The sequence below is a fragment of the Gobius niger genome (genome assembly GCF_951799975.1).
Source record: "Gobius niger genome assembly, chromosome: 11".
Taxonomy (NCBI): domain Eukaryota; kingdom Metazoa; phylum Chordata; class Actinopteri; order Gobiiformes; family Gobiidae; genus Gobius; species Gobius niger.
The window spans coordinates 3,636,431-3,656,193 of record NC_136862.1 but is presented as its reverse complement, the minus strand read 5'-3'; the positions used below and the strand labels follow the sequence as shown (position 1 = coordinate 3,656,193).

The 19,763-nt window shown below is 38.1% G+C and overlaps 2 protein-coding genes across 3 annotated transcripts in view; both read left to right on the top strand.

Annotated features, from left to right (window-relative positions):
- clip2 (CAP-GLY domain containing linker protein 2) overlaps window positions 1–19,763 on the top strand; it is a 317,314-nt gene that overhangs the window by 29,718 nt on the left and 267,833 nt on the right. The window contains exon 19 of one of the 2 annotated variants that reach the window (XM_079565589.1): window positions 1,969–2,303. The exons of the other annotated variant lie outside the window; for it this stretch is intronic. Within the exon in view, the coding sequence (XP_079421715.1) occupies window positions 1,969–1,983 (15 nt within the window). The 3' untranslated portion in view covers window positions 1,984–2,303. Of the gene's footprint in view, window positions 1–1,968; window positions 2,304–19,763 lie in introns of those variants that run through there. 2 annotated transcript variants of the gene reach the window in all.
- gtf2ird1 (GTF2I repeat domain containing 1) overlaps window positions 10,277–19,763 on the top strand; it is a 36,754-nt gene continuing 27,267 nt past the window's right edge. The window contains exons 1-5 of the mRNA XM_079566676.1: window positions 10,277–10,597; window positions 14,120–14,247; window positions 14,328–14,469; window positions 16,326–16,493; window positions 17,849–18,032. Coding sequence (XP_079422802.1) covers window positions 14,122–14,247; window positions 14,328–14,469; window positions 16,326–16,493; window positions 17,849–18,032 — 620 coding nt within the window. The 5' untranslated portion in view covers window positions 10,277–10,597; window positions 14,120–14,121. The remainder of the gene's footprint in view (window positions 10,598–14,119; window positions 14,248–14,327; window positions 14,470–16,325; window positions 16,494–17,848; window positions 18,033–19,763) is intronic.

Genomic DNA, 19,763 nt, shown 5'->3' with positions numbered 1-19,763 from the left:
AAAAGGATGAAATTACTAGGAGTGAGTGAAGTAGAAAGTGCTTTTATGATGTGAGCTTCTATGTATTATTCTGTATATATTTTATGAACTTTTGTAAGTATATATCAAACTGGGACTGCGGGTGGAAATTAGCATTTTTGCTACAAGCTGGCACATGACATCTCTTCTCTCTTAGACTAATGTTGTTTGTGCATTGACCCTGATCAAATAAAGAAAGTAGCCAGACGCCATTTCCTTATGGTTTCAGGAACGATTTGGCCACATTAAAGAAGAACTACGTAACTTGTTTACCTTAATAAACCTTTCCGTAGTCCCTCTGGGGGGTAATACAAGTGTTAATGTTGGTCTCCCCCTGGTGTCTCTGGCCAGAAATCCACAATTGCAACTTTACCTGCCTCGAGGTTGGAGTCACCAATACACACTAATGGAATCACGAAGAAGAAGCTAACAGGCTAACGAGCAAAGCTAACTGCGGGCTAGCGCCACTTAAACAGTATTTACAGCCAAGTTTGAGTGAAACAAATGATCTCCATTGTGTAATTGGATGTACAATATCCCATGCTACGACACCTGCAGTGGCGCTTGTGGCCTCTAGGGCAGTGCTTCTCAACCTGGGGGTCGCGAGACAAATTTGGGGGGTCGCGAGATCATTTAAATAACATATACATATTTTCATTAGCAAATAATCTAATGTTTTATTGCAGCATGTGTTTGCTATTTTACCCGAGTGCCATTATTTGTTCGTAGTTTCATGAATTTTATTTCAGCCATTTGTTTATTTTCTTTGTTTTTTAAGAATTATGTAGGCTAATGTTCCTATTTTTCACTGTGTGACCTGGGCGGGGGGGTCACGAACCCCTTTACCTGTTATGAGACTTAAAAATAGTGTCAAGACAGAGCGAGTCAAAACAAGACTTAAAATAGTTCTCAAGACAGAGCGAGTCAAAACAAGACTTAAAATAGTTCTCAAGACAGAGCGAATCCAAACAAGACTTAAAATAGTTCTCAAGACAGAGCGAATCCAAACAAGACTTTCAAAATAGTGCTCAAGACAGAGTGAAATAGTGCTCAAGACAGAGCGAGTCAAAACAAGACTTAAAATACTTTCAAGACAGAGTGAATCCAAACAAGACTTTCAAAATAGTGCTCAAGACAGAGTGAAATAATGCTCAAGACAGAGCGAGTCAAAACAAGACTTAAAATAGTTTCAAGACAGAGCGAATCCAAACAAGACTTAAAATACTTTCAAGACAGAGCGAATCCAAACAAGACTTTCAAAATAGTGCTCAAGACAGAGTGAAATAGTGCTCAAGACAGAGAGAGTCAAAACAAGACTTAAAAATAGTTCTCAAGACAGAGCGAGTCCAAACAAGACTTAAAATAGTGCTCAAGACAGAGTGAAATAAGGCTCAAGACAGAGCGATTCCAAACAAGACTTAAAATAGTTTCAAGACAGAGCGAATCCAAACAAGACTTAAAATAGTTCTCAAGACAGAGCGAATCCAAACAAGACTTAAAAATAGTGTCAAGACAGAGTGAAATAATGCTCAAGACAGAGCGAATCTAAACAAGACTTAAAAATGCGTATAACAGAAAGTATTTTATCTACACTCTTGCCTCTTACTGTAATTGATTAATTTTAGGTTGATGTTTTTATTGATTGTATTTGTTTTTCTTCTGCTTTAACTGTGAAGCTTTTTGAATTGCCTTGTGTATGAATTGTCGCGGCTCCAAAAGAACCACTGCTCTGGGGGCATGAGTTCCTAGGTCCATTCTTAATTTCACAGTCTCTGCATGTAATGGAACAGTCAGGAGGATCTTGTACAATTGTTGCTCTAAAGACTATAGGGAACAACACTAATGTTTGTTTTTCCACAGTGCATGTCTGTGTTTCCGTGTGTTGTCTTGACAAAAGCCACACGTGTCCTCAGTATTTAACGTGGCCTCTTTCTGCTGGTGGTTTCGCAGGAGCCCGTGACATGAGGGCGGGAGGAGAGCGCTGAAGATGAGGCTCGCTCTGTCCTGAAGTGCTAACCCCATACAGGCCCACGTTTTCTGGGCCGTCACTGAACTAATAATGAGTCACTACTGGATGTTATTCACACTCCACGCTGCCTGTGCTCGAACCTAGAGTCCGATCTTAACCATGTCCTCCCCCTGGAATTAATGTATCATTTGCTTTTTGTTAGTCCATAAACTGCTTAAAACGCCGATAGCAAGTGAACACAATAAAACAAATGTCGACTTTCTTTGACTTTTCTTTTTTCTATTACACTCAAATCAAACATGTGAATTGTCTGTAGTTTGAGGCTCTACAAACGTGCTCGGAAATGGATTTAAATCTTTACTTGTCACTTTCCTCTCAAGTATTAAAGCCTAAATGTGTGCTCTGTGAAGCAACATGACTGAAAAACTTTTAGTGCAAAATGTAGTTAAAACGTCAATACCCTTTTCACGGTAATGTCTCGCTTCCGCCTTTTCCTCTCTGAGCTTCTTCTGCTCAGGTCCTTTTGTAAAACTATCGAAATGTTACATATTTCTCTCCGTGCTGAACAGGCTTCACCAAACGTGTTTAAAAAGCTCAGAGTTTCCGTGAATGTTTGTGTCTTGAAGCTGATCACACATGCCGCTAAAATGATCTGAATTACTATGGCCGTGTTCAAACTTGTTGGTCTGACTGGTTAATCCACGTCAGTCTTTGGTCTGGATTGCGTTCACAAAGGCGCAGTAACAGCACTAACCAGCAGGGGGGGAAGTGAGTCAATGTTTCAAGCATGAACTGTAAATAAGAATGAACTAAGTGAGGTTTCAGCACAGGCTAACTGAAGCTTGTTCATGCTAGCTATATGGCTGGGTTTTTGGCACCAGCTCCATTATTTAGAATAATAATAAATAATGAAAATAAAAATGGCTAAAGGGGAAAATAATGATGGTGTTACAAGTGTTAAGACAAACCATAGACAGTTAAAATCTCTCGCTTCATCGCTGATATTGGGTGTTTGTTTGAGAGGATTTATTAGGATGAATAATTGTCGGATTGTGATTGTGATGATAACCAGCCTATTGAAGCAAAAGTCAGATATAAACAGACTTAATTGGTCTCGATGAATGTTTGTACAAACAGAGGTCGCCGAGTAGGCTTCAATAATCCATCTTAACTTAGCCAGTGTTAATTTCGTCGACTAAAATATTTAGTCTTAATTTTAGTCAAAGTGATATTTTTGACGACTAAAATTGGACTAAAACTAAATTAAAAGTTTTACATGAGACTAAAACTGTGACTAAAATGTCCAGATATTTTAGTCGACTAAAATAAGACTAAATAAAAATGAAAAGGAGAGACTAAAATCATCCAAACTTCTATTGACCGTCTGAAAGAGCCTCAGATCATGTAAATTCTCTGTCAAAGGATCAGCTCTGAGCTTTGTTCATGTGGAGCAGAAACATGAAGCAGAGGAACAAGATTAAATATGATTATAATGAATATTATCAATGCAAAGTCGACTAAATTCGTCTTAAATTTAGGCGACAAAATTGACATGCAATTTTAGTCGACTAAAACTAGACTAAAATTGAAAAGATTTTTTCGACAAAATCTTGATTAAAATGACATTGCATTTTAGTCAAAAGACTAAGACTAAAATAAAATATGTTGTCAAAATTAACACTGAACTTAGCTCTGAATTTCACACATTTATGTTTTGCCTTTCGGGATAATCATGATCTAAGTTAAATGTAACGTTCACGAGAATTTTTTTTAGAACAGGGGTAGGCAACGTCAGGCCCGGGGGCCAAATCCGGCCCTCCAGCGCAGAACCTCTGGCCCTCGAGGTGATTTTGAGAAACATAATGACACAAATCAGAAAGTACTTTAACATTTTTAAGGTTAAATGGGAGAAATACTGTCAATACACCCAATTAGGTCATACCCAATGGCCGCTGGCTGCCCTGCTTTTTGACCACAAACGTGGGGGCCGCCATTGCTCCGCCGTTGCTGCAGTACCTCCATATCGCCGTTAGGCCCCCATTGAAAAGCATTGGACTTTAGACACGTTAAAAACTACTTTAAAGCCTGGTTTCAATTGTTTCAACGCTAGACTAGGCTAGATCTTCCTCCTGAGATAACGCTGGGTTAATAACAATATATGAAACCAGGCTGGTTTTCGTAATATGATTTTTTGAAATCTCGTATTTAATGAGGCTCGGACTGTTAGCATTGGAGCAGCGCGAGCTACACGTCACGCAAGGGCCGAGTCTACGGTGAAAATCCCGCCCGTATGTCCTTTTTAGGAACATGCTTCGTCAGAGCTGGGGAGGGGGAGTCTGTAAATCCGCCATGAATTGCCCCACGGCCGTGGTCATTCTGGTAAACGGGGAGGAGTGAGCATAAGACGTCCATTATTTTCTACAGTCTATGGTCATACCATGTACAACTCTGGTATTTGTAGAAAGTGCACTGGGAAAAAAAAATAAAAAATGATGGAATGACAGAAACTTACTTGAATTAAGAGATTCAATCTTAAGTTTGAGTAGATTTGGTCTGGTCTTAGATCAGATAAAACATCTCATCGCCAATGGAACAAGTCATTGTTCTCTTAACTCAGATTATATTGTATAATTTCAAGTGAAAAACAAATCAAAGTAAAAGTTAATTTGTCTGATTTCAAAGTGGGTTTTATGCTTGTTCCATTGGTATTAGTATCTTTATCTTAGATTAGGCCAACAAGCTCAAATTCAACATAAAAAAACTTTATTCAAGCAATTTTCAAGTCATTTATCTAATTTAAGATGGTAATTTTTGCAGTGTAGTGCTTCACTTTGGCCTAAAACTGGCGACTTCACCCTCGGTCTTTTTACAATGAAAAAAATTGGCCCTCCATTAAGAAAACTTGCCTACCCTTGTTTTAGAAGCTCGTAGGCAATGTTCTTTCTAGTTTATTCTGCTTTAGATTTAGCTAAAGCATGATTTAGCTAACGCATGTCATGACATAAACATTTGATTAACAATTTATTTTATGTTTGAAGCAAAGTAAATTGTAGAATTTGGAGCCTGACGTGTCCGGCACAGTTATGTTAAACTTTATAACGTAATCCACACAATTTGTTTAGATCTGCAGACGTCGATTCTGATCATGAACTTACTCCGTTTGCAAGATTGAAGCTATAGTTCCGACAAAATGGAACATCCAACCGCACAACAGCTTTTACGCACCTCAGTGTGCACATCTGTGGCATACTGAAAGTACCCGGACACTAGAAGAGCCCTATAGAATGGTAAATGGTAAATGGTCTCAACTTATATAGCGCTTTTCCACCTACATTAGGCACTCAAAGCGCTTTACAGCAAGGATCCACTCACCCATTCATACTCTCATTCATACACCAATGTACGCAGACACTGGAAGAAGAGCCTAGAAGAGCCCTATAGAAGAGCCTATAGAAGAGCCCTATAGAAGAGCCCTATAGAGGAGCCTATAGAAGAGCCCTATAGAAGAGCCCTATAGAGGAGCCCTATAGAAGAGCCCTATAGAAGAGCCCTATAGAAGAGCCCTATAGAAGAGCCCTATAGAGGAGCCTATAGAAGAGCCCTATAGAAGAGCCCTATAGAAGAGCCCTATAGAAGAGCCCTATAGAGGAGCCTATAGAAGAGCCCTATAGAAGAGCCCTATAGAAGAGCCCTATAGAAGAGCCCTATAGAAGAGCCTATAGAAGAGCCCTATAGAAGAGCCCTATAGAAGAGCCTATAGAAGAGCCCTATAGAAGAGCCTATAGAAGAGCCTATAGAAGAGCCTATAGAAGAGCCTATAGAAGAGCCCTATAAAAGAGCCCTATAGGCTGTTGTGCATGTGCAGGCCAACCCACAGAGGTCAGAATGACAAGTCAGTGTTCAATAATGACTTAAAGAGGCCAAAACGTTTCAATGTAACGTCCAGAGGAGCCAGGAACTTCCGGAGCCGCCATTTCCTTATGGTTATAACAATAAATCCATTCTTAATCTTACAGTCTATGAAACAAACAAGGCTGTGTTTAATAATGACTTAGAGGAAATGAAGTTCCAGTGCAGAGTCCATTACAGCATATGGGACTTCCGGAGCCTGCACCCATTTCCTTTTGGCTTCTAGAAGAATCAGGCTGTAATTACTCCATTCTTAATTTACAGTCTGTAGTTTAATGAAAACAAAGTGGACCTTAATACAGTTTTACGACAGACTTTCACAAAGGAAGTGAAGTTGAGTGAAGATACTTGCAAAAATGCAGCAGCGGAGACATACATACATATTACTCAAACATGAATGAAACAAACACAACTCCAGGTCTTTTTTTTTGTAGGCAACGGCAACCTGTCATCGGCCATTATAGGGTTAGGTTTAGCGTTATTTTCTCCAGTTATACATAGGGGTGGGAACCTCTGGGTACCTCACGATCGATACGATACGCGACACATGGCTTACGATAACGATTATCTCACGATACGCCGAAACTGCGAAAAAAAACCTACAAAAATAACCTACGATACATCACAATTAAAAAAAACATGCCACTTTTAACCTTTCTTTTAAAATACTACATATTATTCATCATTTACATTTCTTTCCATATGCTTTGTACCACTTTTATAAACGACATTACATTTAAATAAACAAGAAACCACCGCCCTACTTAAAAAGGAATAAATCAACCCCAAATTAATCTTATTTATAAATATAAAAACTATTATTAAAAGTTATTTATTTGTGTGACAGTGTTTGGTCCAAGTGCTTAAAACTGTAGTGCTGCCCCCTGCTGTCCTGACTGAATTCTTAATCATTGTTGGCCCCTATTGACTGTGAAAACAGTGGAGCAGCCTCATTAATATGCATGACGTCGCTCATTAATATGCATGACGTCATCTAAAGTATCGATATCGGATCGTCCCGCAAAATATCGCAATGCATTGGGAAATTGATGTATTGTCACACTCCTAGTGATATTATATATGTATGTATGTATTATGGCATATGGCATTATGGCCTATTTTATGTCTCCGTCTTTAAGTGGTGGCAATACAAAACAGGGAATTTGAGTGAAGTGTCTTGCCCAAGGACCAGGGCAGAATTCGAGCAGCCAACCATCTGGTTTTAAGGCGACCATTCAACCACATGAGCCACCGTTTGAAAAACTCCTGTTAAACTAAACGTATCAGGTAAGTGTCGCTGTTACACTGAGAAACACTACTTTTATTAATACCAGTAGTTTTATTTTGAAGTAACTACGCTTAGTGGAGGGAAACATGTTACTTTTTACTTTAGACTTTCCTCAAGTTGTATATTCAACAAGTACATGGCAAAAAAGTGATATTTTTGAGTAATTTCACCTTGCAAAGTAAAAAGTTTCCTGAACATCCTAATGTGTGAATTATAGCCGGATTAAAGCCCTGTTGTTGTGCCATTTTTGACAAATATGAATCAAAATAATAAAGTTTTCGCACTATTTTATCTGTTGTTAGCCAAAACAAAACCTGAATCCAACTTTTTATGCTCAAACACTTATTAAGTACCCTCAGTACTAGTATTGTCAACAAATAAACAGCAAAAAACTAATGATTATGAGTTATTCCAACTTGCAAAGTAAAAATGTAAAAAAAAATCCCCATGAAAATTGATAACAACATTTTAGATGCAATGACATTTTTTTTCTTCTCAATGTATGTACAAATATACTTGTTTTAGGCTACAAGAAGGGAAAATATTTCATTATACTTTTCTTTATAACTTTTTTTTGTGGCGCACACCTATTTCCTTTGTGTTATTTCTAAGAGTTAACAGCAGAAACATTGAACCCATATAGTTCCAGATGCCATTTATGCCAAATATGAATCAAAATAATAAAGTTTTTGCAGTATTTTATGTTTTGTCAGCCAAAACAAAATCTGAATCCAAATTTTTATGCTCAAACACTTATTAAGTAGCCTCAACTAGTATTGTCAACAAACAGCAAAAAACTAATGATTATGAGTACTTCCAACTTGCAAAGTAAAAATGTAAAAATTTCCCCATGAAACTTGATCGCAATGATGCAATGAGATTTTTCTTCTTCTATGTATGTACAGATATACTTGTTTTAGGCTACTATACGGGCAAATATTTTATTTTCATTTTTACTTAATTAACCCAGATTATTTTTTTTGTGGTATTTTCATTTGTGCCACTACTTTTTATTTTTAAGAGTTAACACTGAACCCATGTAGGTCCAAATGTTTCCTGAACATCCTAATATGTGAATTACAGCCAGATTAAAGCCCTGTTGTTTTGTCATTTATGGCAAATATGAATCAGAATAATAAAGTTTTCGCACTATTTTATCTGTTGTCGGCCAAAACAAAACCTGAATCCAACTTTTTATGCTCAAACACTTTTTAAGTAGCCTCAACTAGTATTGTCAACAAACAGCAAAAAACTAATCATTATGAGTACTTCCAATTTGCAAAGTAGAAATGTACAAAATTCCTCTTGAAACTTGATGAATTTTAGATGCAGTGAGATTTTTTTTCTTCTCAATGCATACTTGTTTTAGGCTACTATACAGGCAAATATTTTATTTTCATTTTTTCTTAATTAACCCAGATTATTTTTTTGTGGTATTTCATTTGTGCCACTACTTTTTATTTTTAAGAGTTAACACTGAACCCATGTAGTTCCAGATGTTTCCTGAACATCCTCATATGTGAATTACAGCCAGATTAAAGCCCTGTTGTTTTGTCATTTATGGCAAATATGAATCAAAATAATAAAGTTTTTGCAATATTTTATGTTTTGTCAGCCAAAACAAAACCCAAATCCAACTTTTTATGCTCAAACACTTATTAAGTAGCGTCAACTAGTATTGTCAACAAATAAACAGCAAAAAACTAATCATTATGAGTTATTCCAACTTGCAAAATAAAAATGTAAAAAAATCCCCATGAAAATTGTTTTTTTTAGATGCAATGACATTTTTTTCTTCTCAATGTATGTACAGATATACAGTACTTGTTTTAGGCTACTATACAGGCAAATATTTTATTTTCATTTTCATTTTTACTTAATTGACCCAGATTATTTTTTTGTGGTATTTCATTTGTGCCACTACTTTTTATTTTTAAGAGTTAACATTGAACCCATGTAGTTCCAAATGTTTCCTGAATATCCTAATATGTGAATTACAGCCAGATTAAAGTCCTGTTGTTTTGCCATTTATGCCAAATATGAATCAGAATAATAAAGTTTTTGCACTATTTTATCTGTCGTCGGCCAAAACAAAACCCAAATCCTACTTTTTATGCTCAAACACTTATTAAGTAGCCTCAACTAGTATTGTCAACAAACAGCAAAAAACTAATCATTATGAGTACTTCCAACTTGCAAAGTAAAAATGCACACAATTCCTCTTGAAACTTGCAAAATTTTAGATGCAATGAGATTTTTTTTCCTTCTCAGTGCATACTTGTTTTAGGCTACTATACGGGCAAATATTTTATTTTCATTTTCATTTTTACTCATTTAACCCAGATTATTTTTTTGTGGTATTTCATTTGTGCCACTACTTTTTATTTTTAAGAGTTAACATTGAACCCATGTAGTTCCAGATGTTTCCTGAACATCTTCATATGTGAATTACAGCCAGATTAAAGCCCTGTTGTTTTGCCATTTATGCCAAATATGAATCAAAATAATAAAGTTTTTGCACTATTTTATGTTTTGTCAGCCAAAACAAAACCCAAATCCAACTTTTTATGCTCAAACACTTATTAAGTACCCTCAACTAGTATTGTCAACAAACAGCAACAAACTAATCATTATGAGTACTTCCAACTTGCAAAGTAAAAATGTACAAAATTCCTCTTGAAACTTGATGAATTGATTGAATTTTAGATGCAATGAGATTTTTTTTCTTCTCAATGCATACTTGTTTTAGGCTACTATACGGGCAAATATTTTATTTTCATTTTTACTTAATTAACCCAGATTATTTTTTTGGTGGTATTTCATTTGTGCCACTACTTTTTATTTTTAAGAGTTAACATTGAACCCATACAGTTCCAAATGTTTCCTGAACATCCTAATATGTGAATTATAGCCAGATTAAAGCCCTGTTGTTTTGCCATTTCTCCGTTCCCCTCTTTAATCTTCAATATAATCTGGATAATCTGATAACAGAAAAAGTTCCTCTGCAGCCGGAGAAGGTTTTATTTTTGCATAAACCTTGTGTCCGAGAGCCCGCAGGTTTGTGTGACTCCAGTGTTAATCCTGCATGGAAATGGCAGCCAATAGATGCGGCTGTTCAGTTGGGCTGGGATTAGCAGGAGGCGAATGAGTTTCAATTTTACTAGATTACAGAACAAAGAAAAAGGGAAAGGGACACCCAGTCTGTTTAGGGAAAAGCCGCGATCAAATCAGGGAAAACACGCAGATTTCAACAAAAGCTGCACAAATCTTCAGTGTTATGTCCGTTTCCCGCACGTTTTAGCGCAGACAGAAGCTTGTTGTGGGTGAAATTGGTCATTGTTTGGCCATGGATTAAAACAGGAAACATCCCGGGATTGACGGCAGCAACAAGGCTATTTATCCACTCACTCAAGGTGGGATTAGCTTCAATTTTTTTGTGAACTCGCAGACATATCGTGCATGCTTTTGTGGACGTGTTAACTTCGGGAACGTGCACGCAGAGTGACATAAAAAGCGAAAAGAAGACGAAGAGGGAGAAGGTGGGAGAGCAAAGTGGCGGTGCTAGCTTAGCGGCTAACGTAAACGAGCTAATGAGTTAGCCGCTGCTTTAATAACGGCCGACGCTTTTGCACGTTTTCCCGCAGATAAACCAGCGGAAAAACGGCAACACCGTGGCGTGAATAGTGCAAACTTTAGCGGACATTTGCTTCACCTTAAGCGAGAAAGGCGAGCGAAACTAGCACAAGCGTCAATCCACCTGTGTTTTAATAATAATGTCCTCGAAAGTGCTCCTCACGCAAACAGATGGAGGAAAAGGCTCTGACAGCTCTGCAAAAACACCACAGCCCAAACTTCCAAACTTTTTCCACTACGCAGAAAGTGCCTGCGGTGAATTGTGATTGTGCATTTTGCTGGATAACAGTGTTTTCCAAGTTTGCACAGACGCTTCTGCAAGAGGTCACATTAGGGCTGCCAAATACTGTACAAACAAATCAGGAATAGACACTGAACTGCGGTTATTAACCTCTTACCACCCGCTAAAAACAAATGCATTCTCTCCATCACTTTTAGTTTCCCTTATGTGTTTTTGTCACTTTTTTATTACTTTTTTGATGCATTTTAGTGTTTTTTTTTCCCCCTGAATTTTTGTCTTTTTGCTGGATTTTTGTCATTTTTTGCAGGATTTTTGTCTTTTTTTTCGGATTTGTGTCGTTTTTTTTGCTGGATTTTTGTCTTTTTTTTGTGCTGGATTTTTGTAATTTTTTGCTGGATTTTTGTTTTGTTTTTTGCTGGATTTGTGTCTTTTTTTTTGCTGGATTTTTGTAATTTTTTTGATGGATTTTTGTCCTTTTTTTGATGAATTTTTGTCTTTTTTTTAATGGATTTTTGTCTTTTTTTTATGGATTTTTGTAATTTTTAGCTGGATTTTTGTCATTTTTTTGCTGGATTTTTGTTATTTTTTGCTGGATTTTTGTCATTTTTTTGCTGGATTTTTTTTGCTGGATTTTCTCTTTTTTTTGCTGGATTTTTGTTATTTTTTGCTGCTCTTTTGTCACTTTTTTGTTGAGTTTTTGTCATTTTTGTCACTTTTTTTGGGTCACTTTTGTTGCGTTTACATCCTCATTTTCTTCTAATTTTTTTGTCGCTGGTTTGATGAAGCTTTATATTTGGAGAACAGAAGGAAACATGTTCAGGTGGGAGTTAAGAGGTTAAAGGGACTATACCTGATTTTTTTTTTCTTGTAGTGGAACGACACGGGTTTTATCCTCATAGTATAGTTTAAACTCAGACATGTGTCGAGGAAGAACACTTTGCATCTAATTATAAAACATTTGTATGTTTTATGAACTTGCAGGCTGGTTTGCACCATTTCTGTGAATGTGGCCCTGAAAAGATATACATAAAATTAGAATGTTTTAAAAAATGGACTGTAAGCCATAATCATCAAAATTATAACAAAAGCTTGACATATGTCACTTTGCATGTAATACTTCTATATCATTTCTCAGCTTCACATATTAAAGAGGGTGTATTATGCTTTTTTCAATCACATAGCACCAGTCTATCACACTACAATGATGACCAAACCTTCTGTTGGTCTGTAAATGCAGTAAATTAGAATAACTGCCTTGTATAAAATGTCTCTCTCAAAATGGCTGTAGTGAATGTCTTGAAATAGGCCTGTGTCTCTTTAAGAACCTCTGAGCCTTTCCGACAGGCCCCTCCACACGCTGTCTGTGGCATCAGTGGGGAGGGGGTTCTGCTGAGGAGCAGTGGTTGGTTACTCGGCTGGTGACGAAAGCTCGGAGGCGTCTCCAGGAGGTGGGGGCGTTCCTAGGAGGACTCAGGCAAACCTATCCCTAAAATGGCCGCCATCAGAGTTTTTACAGATTACTCTAAAATACGTGAATGCGCCAAGGCAACACTTCAGCCATGTTTTTAATGAGGGAATGACATAATAACATGATGTAAAGCTTGAAAAAGTCGATTTTGCATAATACCCCCCCTTTAAGTGAATTTTTAAATGAACTTTTTCATGATATTCTAAATACATGACGAGCACCTGCATAGTCGTTTTAGTGCCATGCTAATTTCCTCATAAATATGATCTACTCAAGCAATTTGCATCCTCCTTGTGGTTTTCCTTTGTAAATCCCTGCCCCACAGTGTTTATGCTGCTCCGAGTAGAGCTGAGTGTAACATTAGCTGCAGTCTCCGTCTGGTCGTGACTTCAGTCAAAGTCAGCTGGAGTGCACATGCAAATTACATCGTGTCCACAACAATATAAAACACATTATACCAGTACAACGATATGCGATACGATACGGCCCTCCCCTCGCATACACTCAACATTGCTTCTTTAACCCCTTAACTCCCACCTGAACCGAGCACATTTTCTCCAGTTTGGCTTTATCCCAGTCCAAAAGCTTCTGGAAAAAAGCTGTGAAAATAGCAACAAAACTGAGACAAAAGCAATGATGGAAATGTGACAAAAAAGTGAGAAAACATTGACAAAAAAATGACGAAAAATTGATGCAAAAATATCACAAAAATGTCACACAAAAATGACAATAATCTGATAAAAAATTGATTTAAAAAAAAAGACAAAAAAGTTACAAAATGAGTTGAATACGCCCCCCAAAAAAGATGGAGAAAAAATCTGATGACGGGAGGAAAAAGATCCATTTAGATGAGTTTTGTAGACCTTTCAAATGAGGCGTTACACTGGCCTAAAAAAAGGGAAAAATGAAAAAAATGTGACAAAAAAATGAGACAAAATTTGACAAAAAAATACCAAAAAATGACAAAAAATGTATAAAAAATGACAAAAAAATGATTAAAAATGTGACAAAAAATTGATTTAAAAAAACAACAAAAAAGTTACAAAATTAGTTGAATACGCCCCCAAGAAAAGATGGAGAAAATATCTGATGACGGGAGGAAAAAGATCCATTTAGATGAGTTTTGTAGATCTTTCAAATGAGGCGTTACACTGGCCTAAAAAAAGAGAAAAAATGAAAAAAATTTGACAAAGAATGAGACAAAATTTGACAAAAAAAATACAAAAAATTGACAAAAAAATACAAAAAAATGACAAAAAATTGATAAAAAATGACAAAAAAATTGATTCAAAAAAAATTGAAAAAATGAAAAAAATGTGATAAAAATTGACGAAAAAATTGACGGAAAAAGTGACAAAAAATGACAAAGTTACAAAAATGAGTTGAATAGCCAACAAAAAAATGATGGAAAAAAAAGTCTGATGACGTCAGGAGTTATTAAATGAGCTCTGTGAAATGACTCTATTAAAAAAATAAACACATGAAATACTGTAAATTCTTCCCAGCGGGTTTCACTTTCAGGGTCATAACTTGTTTCAGTTTAATAAATTTAATCCAATAATGAATATGTGGATTGTGTATGTTTGCACTAAGGCATGGCTCAGCTGAGGAAGGTTCCCCCTGACACGGTTAGAAGCAACTCCCGGATGGACCCTCACTTCCCGCTGGTCTCGATGCGGCAGGAGATCCTCACCAGCCTCGTCTCTGCCCTGGACTCTGTGGTACGTGAAGCGACCGCAGGACTCGGTTTGGGGCGTTTCTGTAAGTCTCAGAAGGAACTTTTGTTTGTTTGCCTTTTCAGTGCACGGCCATGTCCAAACTGAACGCGGAAGTGGCCTGTGTCACGGTGCACGAAGACAGTGTGATCGCTGTGGGCACGGAGAAGGGCAGAGTCTTCCTCAATTCAAGACGAGAAATCCAGACGGACTTCTTCAAATTCTGTCGTGAGTGAATTCGACTTGGGAACGACTTCATTGATCATTTAGACTAATTAAACTAATGAAAATTACTTGTCTTGGGGTGTTTTTCCCCCGACCCATGTGAGTGTAGATTGTATACAGTTCATTACAGTGGAGTGTTGAGGCAGAAAACTACCGTAAATTCTGTAATACTGGCCTGTATGCCATTAGCGGCCGGGTCTCTAACAGTGACCGGGTTTACGGCTGGCGGAGGCAAATTAAAGCCGGTCTCTAAAACAGGCCGGGGCTTTTATTAGAAACTATAGCGGTAGAAATATTCCCCATGTTAGGAATTTGTCTCATGCTCGAGTAAATGAAATCTCACGTGCAGGAAGTAACAAACGGGAACCCGGGCCGATGGGGGACGCTGCAGAGGAGCTGATCCCAGCGTAACTTTGACACAGATTTAGCCACTTTTCAAACCTCCACAGACTATATTTGGAAACAGGGCAAAGAACAAATGTTGTGTGACCCTCCAGGGTTTTAATAAAGTCTCCATCGTGTCTTCAAAGCACGTCCAGCTGCTCCGTGTGCAGGTCAGTCCCACGCCTCAAAATAACTCCTCCGATCAGCGCGAGCGTCTCGTCTTCTCTCGGGTCAGTCTCATGATCGATCACAAACACAAACGCTCCGTCTAAACTCGCCTTTTACACAAGATAACAACAAATAATCCGGTCTGCGGTAAAAACGAAACAGAAACCTGCAGTGACACTGATGTCAATGTTCCGCTAACAGCAACGAAGCACTTCCTGTTGTCCCGACAAAATAAAAGGCGTCAATGTTCCAGCCGCTGGGAGAGGGTTTGAAATGTTAATTAATAAATGAACCTAATATTTTAGGTGCAAATGGACACAAATCTCGTTTTTCTTCGTTTTCCTGGTTGTCCGCTTTGCTCAAATAGAAATAAAGGCCTGTCTCTAATTGTGGCCTGGTTCAAATAAAGGCCTGGTCCTCAATGCCCTTGAGTAAATAAAGGCCCCGGCCTATATTAGAGCATTTACGGTATTGCCATAAACAATATTTTTGAAGACCTGCCACAGAACAGTGCTTTCGCTAAGGATCATTTTTCTCCCTCATTTTGATGGACAGTTGCAAAAAAACATGATGTAAAGCTTGAAAAAGTCGATTTTGCATAATACCCCTCCTTTAATTCGGGTCTGAAGTGCCGTCATGCATGAGCTTAGTATAGAAGCTGCAGTTATGAGTAAGTCCTGAGGTGGCAGTAGTGAGCATAAAATGACTAACTTGCATCTAGCCCCTTTAAGCAACGTCTTTTTGAATTTTTTTCATCAGTAGGTGGAGCTTTCCCCCTCTTCAGCCTCTCCTCCGGTGCTGCTTTGCTTTGTGAGCTTTATTGTAGCTTTAGCCCTTCAGATGGGGCAATATTCAGCAGCACATGTGTGTCTTTGAAGCCTTCTTTATGCACATGCCGAGGCTTACCTTTGTGATGCACCACGCCTCGTTCTCTCTCTCTCCTCTCTTTGTTCTTCGTGGGTTTATCCAAGTTAATCTCAGTTTAGTTTATTTAAAGGCAAAGAGAAGAAATATTCTGTAAATGACAGAGAATTTTCGGTTTAAGCTAAATGACAGTAAAGCTTTGTTTGAAAAGTGCTTAGTAATAAAGTATCCCAAAATAAACATGAAATACAATGAAACACAACTTACAGGGGTATTATATTATGAAAAAATGGGGAGGATTATCCAAATAAATGCACAGATGATACAATTGGGGCCCAAAAATGTACTGCTTATCCATCATTTATTGAACGATGAGTCGATATAGTGATGATTGTGACATGTGAGTCATGCAGCAGTAACTAAATCAGGTTTTGTCTCTCCAGGTGTTCCCTGTGTCCAGACTCCGAAGCCCGACTCTCACCCCAAAGACCAGGCGGTGGACGAGGTCAAACCCAGTAAAGGCTCGGAGTCGAGTCAGCCCAGAGCTTCAGATCAGTCCAACATCGCTGTGCTGAGGAAGATGGTGGAGGAGGTCTTCACCGTGCTCTACAGTAAGTCGCCCTCACTGCAGAACCGCGGGGGCTGTGGGGTCGAGATCGGGTCCTAAATCGAGTGAGCAAAAGGAATTCTCAGGTTGTCTCGTCTGTGCGATAATCCAAAAAGTGTGTTCTTGCTTTCTGAGCCAAGAAAGGGCTGGCGCTGTGGAGAGGGAGAGCGTGAGGACTTGGGCATGCTCCTGCTTTCTAAACTTCTGAAGTTTAGTCTTGAGATCCCGGGATATCAAAAGATTAATATATTTTCTTCAGTACTTTACAGAGGTTCAGTCTGAATAACACCATGTTCTACCACAGACTTCCATGAAAGTTACAGTTTAGCAAACAAATTTAAATCTCAAAACTTTGATACACATCTCTTTTATTCTGCACACAAGATTTCCCTTCTCTCTTTGAACGCATCACAAGGGCAGTGTGTGGAGGAGGGAGGGGCGTGGGTGGGGGTTCAAAGTACTGACACCTACTCTCTGACTTGAGCTTTAACTTTAGTGATTCACAAGGCAAACTGTATTGTCACAGCAGCTCAATAATCTGCTTAAAACCTCCTTACTTAAAGGGACTCTACGTAGTTTAAAAATGTTAAAATCATGTATTTTCCTCCCTCTACATGAGCTCAGACCTGTTCACAACTGGCTCTAAAATCCTGCACTGTCTCAAAAAGGTGTTACTTCGGGTCCGAAGTGCCGTCATGCACGAGCTTAATATAGAAGCTGCAGATACACGTATGGCCTGAGGTGGCAGTAGTGAGTATACAATAGCCAACTTGCATCTAGCCCCTTTAACCCCTTAACTCCCACCTGAACCGATCACATTTTCTCCGGTTTGGCTTTACCCCAGTCCAAAAGCTTCTGGAAAAAAGGTGTGAAAATAGTAACAAAACTGAGACGAAAACAATGATGGAAATGTGACAAAAAAGTGACGAAAAATTGATGAAAAAGTGGCAAAAATGTCACAAAAATGTGACCAAAAAATGACAAAAATGTGACAAAAATGTGATAAAAAATTGACAAAAAAAGACAAAAATTTGATAAAAATTGGACAAAAAAATGACAAAAATGTGAAAAAAATGACGAAAAAATGACAAAAATGTGACAAGAAAAGTCCAAAAAATGTCCAAAAAAGTTAGAAAAATGAGTTAAATACCCAACAAAAAAATCCTCTCGGGTCTGGCGGGAGTTAAGAGGTTAAAGTGATGTAACCAATAGAGTAATTATAATAAAAACATAAAGACAAACATTTATTATTTTGTTCCATTTTCACCTTGTTTTGCTTCATCACATTTCTCGAAAGTTTGTATTTGCAAACCCTCCTCTCCCCGTCCGACTCCAGAGTGTGGTGTTTTCTTGGTGCAGGTGAAGCTCTGGGGAAGAACAACCTGGTACCTGTGCCTTATGAGTGGATCCAGAAGAACCCCGGCTGTGTGGTGGCCTCGGGTTTACCGGAGGGAGTGACCCTGAAGAGGCCGGCGGACTACGACACCAAGACGCTCATGAGGATCCTGGAGCTCAGCCACTGCCTCCACTTCAGCGTCAAGAGGTCACAACTCATCTCCTAATCTTAATCTGGACAGACTCTCAAAATGCAGACCTCATCTCACTTTAAATTAGCTCTCCGGTATAATAGCATTTATTCATTAGGCAGGGCAGGTAAATCTGTAGAGCACAATCATTAAAAGAAGGGAAGTTAGAATAACCTGCAAGATCCAGGCGGCACAGCGGTTAGCGCTTGTGCTTCACAGCTAGAAGGTCCTGGGTTCGATTCCCACCTGGACGGGGCCTTTCTGTGGAGTTTGCATGTTCTCCCTGTGTCTGTGTGGGTTTCCTCCAGGTACTCCAGAGTGCACATGGGGGACGGCGGATGGCTTGTTCATTAACCTGCACTGTCCCTACAAAATAAACCAATAAACCAAACCAGACTGAATCACTGAGCCAAGAACATTAGCATCTGGGATCGCATCAGTTTAAATCAGGGGTGTCGAACTTGTTTGGGTCGACCCCCCCCCCCCCACCACCACCACCAAGGGGTCGCGGGCCACATATATATTGTAAAGGACTGTGTGGCCTAATAAAAAACAACATCTCACACTTATTGCACTTCATCAGCCTGTATCACATGTTTCTCAAAGTTCATTCTCTCCACACTCGATGGCAGTAAGTTACTATTGTAGCCACAGCCACCTTGGGGCAGACTGACATGGTTATAATATGCTGTTTATATCCTGATCTCTTATTCTGTCAGCGTCCTCTGCTGGACACATGTGGATTTCTTTCCTTTCTTAATTTAAGCTGCCCCCTAGTGGCGGCAGTGAGCAGACTGGTTATTTCATGAAAAATCCACAACTCTGCACAGGAATGGGCTAGAGACTTACTTTTTATTTGACATGCTGAGGGATTCATGCGCCTAAAGGGCCACATTAAATCATCTCAGCCCACGGGCCTTGACCTTGACACACGTGGTTTAAATCGTTTGAGGAGAGGATGCACTTTTTGCGCACAAATTTGCTGCTCAGCACCGTTAAAGTGCATATGACACATTAGACACAATTTTTGCTAAAACACAGTGAAGAAAATTATATTTGAAATTTAGTTTGGCTGTCTTTATGATGTTTATCACTTCCTTATTGGACACTGACAGGCAAACCATTTTAACCTGTTGCCGTGCCGACCATGTTATGTCAATGGGAAATGAGTCAAACTGTTTTGGAACTTAACCTCTATCTATGTTACTTCCTGTCAGCAGCTTTAAAATGATAATTATTACTTACAACAGATATTATCCTTCTAAATTAACCGCTTAACTCCCGCCTGAACCGAGAGGATCTTTTTCCACACATCATCAGATTTTTTTTTCAGCATTTTTTTGTTGGGTATTCAATTCATTTTTGTAACATTTTTGTCATTTTTTTAGTCATTTTTTTGGTCATTTTTTTTGTCACATTTTTTGTCACATTTTTGTCATTTTTTCGTAAATTTTTATCACATTTTTTGTCATTTTTTTGTCATTTTTTGTAAAATGTTTGTAATTTTTTTGTCAAATTTTTGGCACATTTTTGTCATTTTTTCTGTCACATTTTGTCATTTTTTGTAAATTTTTTGTCTTTTTTTTAGTCAAATTTTTAGCACATTTTTGTAATTTTTTGGTCATTTTTTGTAATTTTTTCGTCAATTTTTTATCAATTTTTTGTCTTTTTTTTGTTTCATTTTGGTCATTTTTTTATCACATTTTTGTCATTTTTTGTCACATTTTGTAACATTTTTGTCATTTTTT